The sequence below is a fragment of the Trifolium pratense genome, linkage group LG2, assembly GCF_020283565.1.
Source record: "Trifolium pratense cultivar HEN17-A07 linkage group LG2, ARS_RC_1.1, whole genome shotgun sequence".
NCBI lineage: Eukaryota > Viridiplantae > Streptophyta > Magnoliopsida > Fabales > Fabaceae > Trifolium > Trifolium pratense.
The window spans coordinates 29,083,229-29,088,187 of record NC_060060.1 but is presented as its reverse complement, the minus strand read 5'-3'; the positions used below and the strand labels follow the sequence as shown (position 1 = coordinate 29,088,187).

At 29.4% G+C, this 4,959-nt stretch overlaps 1 protein-coding gene across 1 annotated transcript; it reads left to right on the top strand.

The window, feature by feature from the left end:
• The first annotated feature begins 3,529 nt into the window (after positions 1-3,529).
• LOC123909443 (TIR-only protein-like) lies at positions 3,530-4,959 on the top strand. Its single transcript, XM_045960283.1, has 2 exons — positions 3,530-4,259; positions 4,568-4,959. The coding sequence occupies exons 1-2, from the start codon at positions 3,817-3,819 to the stop codon at positions 4,641-4,643; spliced, it is 519 nt and encodes a 172-aa protein (XP_045816239.1). The 5' UTR covers positions 3,530-3,816; the 3' UTR covers positions 4,644-4,959.

The following is a 4,959-nucleotide window of genomic DNA, read 5'->3' as shown; positions in this document are numbered from 1 at the left end:
TTTAAGGTTATATTTTGTCTATTATAATTTCCTTTCAATAAAATTAATTAATGCTATATATTTGAAAAACTAAAGTTTTTTTTAATTTTTTTTGTACATAACATTAATTTTTTTTTTTTACATAATATATTAAATTTATTGAAAAGAGAAAGTTTGTGCAAAAAAAAAAGAAATTTATTGTGGATTAAAATTAAAGTATAATATGAAGATACAGTGCAAAAATACATTTTCTTAATCTGATTTTTTTTTTCTTTCTAAAACGATAAATAAAAAGAAATGGAAAGACCTTATAAAAAAACCGAGGGAATATTTTATAAACATCATGTACGATATGAAAATAGTTTAATTAAGAGGTGGGAGTACCTAGTTGATTTGTTATTAGATGAAAATAGTTTAATTAAGAGCGCATAAGCACTTTTAAAATGTAACACGATCCAATAATTTCCAATAATTAGTGAGGCTTAAAACAATTTTTAACGTGTTTTTTGTTTGAATATATGGCCCTTTTGTTGATAAAAATTCGACAACTATTTTTGTTGTTGTTAGGCTTAGATCGTAAAGACTTTAGTAGTTTTATTCTTGGGAATGGGAGGCTGACCCAGACGTAACATATGTGGTCATTTGTTTTTTTTTCTTTTTCTTGAAGTAACAAATATTACCTAAAACTTATAGATATAAGGATAAAGTTCTGATTTAATTAATTATTATCAGTAATGTTTACGCTAAAAAAATAGTTGGAATTGCTTTGTTAAAACTAAATCTCCTTCATCATCCACATCCAATTAGACATGATGTATTCAAAAACCCTAAAATCACAAAAATCTTATATTCATATATGTGTATGTATATATGTAGTTCTATTAATATGGCCCTGAAGGTTGATTGTTGGAGGCCGAATTGGAGGAGGGCCATGGAGGGTGAGTGAGTGCGAGGAAGAAGAAGAGACAATGCAAATTGCGAAGAGAGATAAGAGGAGGATGAATAACGTTGGTGTAGCAGTGTATGGTTGTGTGCCGACAATTTCAAAAAGGAAGAAGAGACAAGTCGATGTATCAATGAGGGTGTCTCAATGAGAATATGGATGAGGTGATGAGATTTATTTTTCTGGTGGGACTTTTTTTTCGAGTAACTATATAAAAAAATTGGTGTCGCATATTCGACATGTGGGACCCTGTTGCGTGCTCTAACATATTCGACATTTGAACAATTATTTGCTACGGCCGGATTGACTAATGGAAGATCGAAAAGAGTGGGACATGAGACTAATACAACGTCTACTGCATTAGGACAATGACGATGTTGTCCTAATTAATTATACCATCGTTGAATATAATTATGTTGCGGATGACCATCGCATATGGTGGTCGGATACTTAAAGGTATGTTTACCGTCAAATCTAGTTATATAAATTTGTTGTGAATAACTTAACTTGACTAACACATCAACTAACGGATTTAATGATCAATCCTATAAAGACATGATGAATTTCTATTGAGTTTCCAACCTTTATATGAAGATCATTTTGTCAACTTAGTCATGGCATGCCAAAGTATTCTTTATCAAGCATTGAATTGACATTTGAAAGAAAAGATTGATAAGCTAAGTACTCCACCGTGCCATTTTTGAGCTTGAAATTAAATTGAATCTTCTCATCAGCTCCTATAGTAACCTATGAAATTTCATAACTTGCCTTACAAGACTTTCAATCCTTCAATATTCCACAATATCATGAAAAGAATAACGGTTTGAAAAGTGATGAGAAAATGTTTATGGAATTAATTAAGATTTAAGAGCATCACAATGGGCTTAATTAGGGATTATTGATCATAAACAAGCAAAGATACAATTAGGCATTCTTCTTGGTGCACACTTCCAATTAAGACACGATATCTATACAATTACAAGTACTTTCTCAACTCATTTTGTGGGACATGGTACGTTAGAATATACTAGTACTAGTATAAGCTAAGGGGTGAAAAATGTAAAGAACAATATAGTCCTAATACACTAATGAGACACATAATCAATTTTGGCCCTACTTGTTTTCTATTTTTTTTCTTCTTCTTAAAAATAGTAAAGAAGTAAAAAATTGAGTTTGATCCAACTTCTCCTTTTTTTTCTACTTTACTTTATTTCTTTAATTCTTTTAAGGAGAAATAGGGTCAAATACAATTTTCTACTTCTCTATTTCTTTTAAAAAGAGTAGAAAAGTAAAAAATAAGTAGGGCCAAAGGAGGCCTAAAAACTATGTGTAGGAAAAATTTATAGATCTAAAAATATCATAAAATTAAGTAACTATTGAATTTATAATTGTTCAAAAAAAAACTATTGAATTTATAATGTCTCCATTTGGCATCAATGGGAGGTTAGTGTTTGTGCTTACATTGTTTAAAATTGCTTGGGGATGTTAGTGTTTGTGCTTAGATTGTTTGTTTAAAATTATCTAAGGACAAAGAATATTTTAAATAATAGCTATACCTTAAACAAAATAATTTTTAACTTTTAAATAAAAAAAAATGCACAATTTCTAATATAAAATTGCTATCCTAGTCCTAGTCCTAGTATACTAATTAACAAATATTTTTTGGGCACATATTAACTTTTTTTTCTTAAAATTTTTGCTCTACTCTTTTGTGATTATTAATTTGTTTTGAATACACAACAAAAATACTAATTGGACCACTTTTGTAAAAAAAATAAAATAAAATTTGGACCACATAATGGACAGTCCATCTACTCTACATTATTTAAAAACTTTAATATGTTTTTAATTATCAAATTGTGGTTGTTCTTTCGATAACCAATGCCCTCATATATCATTGCCTCATGCATATGGAAGCAACCCGTGAATTTTCAATGGCGATTTCAAGTGGATTAGAATAGCCGTTACCCCATAAACAATAGTATAACCAAATTTTTTTGGCAAGAAAGTATCGTTGTTAAAATCGCATTTTAACTCGTAAAATTGGTCGATTTTATGTTTTTAGGTATGAAAAATGTATTAAATTGGATGTAAATTCATTTTTGGTAAACTCGAGAAAAAAATGAGTTTTCACCGAGTTAATCCTGTCAAATTCGTTGGAATTGTTTAAACTCACACGAATTTACTTATGTTTGGAAGTTTACTTTTAAAGTCTCATATTTTATTTTTTGGCCCATTGTCAAAAAATAAACAACTTTTGTCATTTCCACCTGCAATTAATTTGGTCTTTGATTCTAATATTAAAGATTTTTTATCATTCGGAAAAGAATTTGATGATGTTACATATGAATACATCGACGAACATGATGTTGTAGCCTTGTACGATTTTAATACCATTTTAATTTTAAATATATTGTACGATTTTACGAATCAAGTTTCCTGTCGAGTTTACTTAGGTAAAAGAATTTGAGATTAAAAAACCGATTGTGACAACTTTGCCAATTATGGACAAATATAAGTAGCCCCCCAAAACAGCTACGGCCACGTGTAATATAAACACAATTACGATTCCAAACATGAATTCCATTATATTGACGGTCACAAAATTCAACACACTTGTTCTCTTTTGTTGTTTTGGTGTTCTTCCTTAGACTTCCCAAGTATTTTCGATGAACCCCAACTGAAATTATAAGTGGTAAGCTAAATCAATTAATGTGTAAATATTTAATTATCAAACTCATTAAATTCCTCCAAAATTTACTCCAAAGCTATACACAAACTTAGGCCAACAAATTTCAAAAAATATATATAAGAAGCATAAGCTTATTGAAGAAGCTTAAAGTACACAACAAATTTTCAATTTAGCCAAGAAGCTTGTTCAATAAGCTTAAGCCATGTCCATGCAACGTTTCTCCCGCAAAATTCTTCAACCAACATGTGAAGTTTTCATAAACCACAAAGGAATTGACACAAAAAGAAACATAGCTGGTTTGTTGCACAAAGATTTAACAAGTATTGGAATTAAATCATTTTTGGACAGCAAGAACATGAAACCGGGTGACAAACTCCCCGATCACATCGACAAAGCAATTCATGGTTGCAAGGTTGGTGTTACCATCTTCTCTCCCCGTTATTTCGACTCTTATTACTGTCTCCATGAACTTGCTCTAATCATGGAGACAAAGAAAAGAGTCATTCCTATATTCTTCGACGTTACACCATCGCAACTTATGGTCAAGGTCGACGGAACTTGCTCTCAAAAACAGCTTAGAAGGTTCAAATTAGCAATTGAAGAAGCCAAGAATACTGTGGGCTTAACCTTTGATTCTGTCAACGGGTAGGTACATATATGTATATAATATAATAATTCACATGAAAATGTATATATGTATCACTCTAATCGATTCAAATGGTTAATAAATTTAAATTAAAGACGAATAATTCAAATTCTTAATTGAAACAATTCTCGATAAGATTTTATTTATCGTTTGATAAATTTCATTTCACCGGCAATTTTTATTTTTATTTAAGAATTACAGGGTTGAGATAAAGAAAATTAATATTTTTATCTCTTTATTTATTAGTTGATTAATGTGGTTTTTTAGTTTGGATTAATTAATTAATAATGTTTTTTTTTTCTCTTAGGGATTGGTCAGAACTACTAAATGATGCCACAGAAGCAGTGATCATGAACTTGATGGAAGCTGAAAATGAGCAATAAGAAACGGTGGATGCTAATTCAATGTTGCATCAATTAGATTGGATATATTATTAACAATATAATATATACATGTGTTTATTATAGTTTTTGCATATGAAATAACCATATGCTTTCCGTTGACATCATTCAATTATTTTGCCTGGATGAATTAATTAATTGATTCAAATTCTTTTGTTCTTTCTATCAAATCAATTCTATTGTATTAATATTATTATTACTATACTATAGAAATTGGATTTAACCAATTTAGGCTCATCTTTTGTATCTGATCCCATAATTTGGGATTTATTGTTTGATATTATTTCAGAATAAAAGT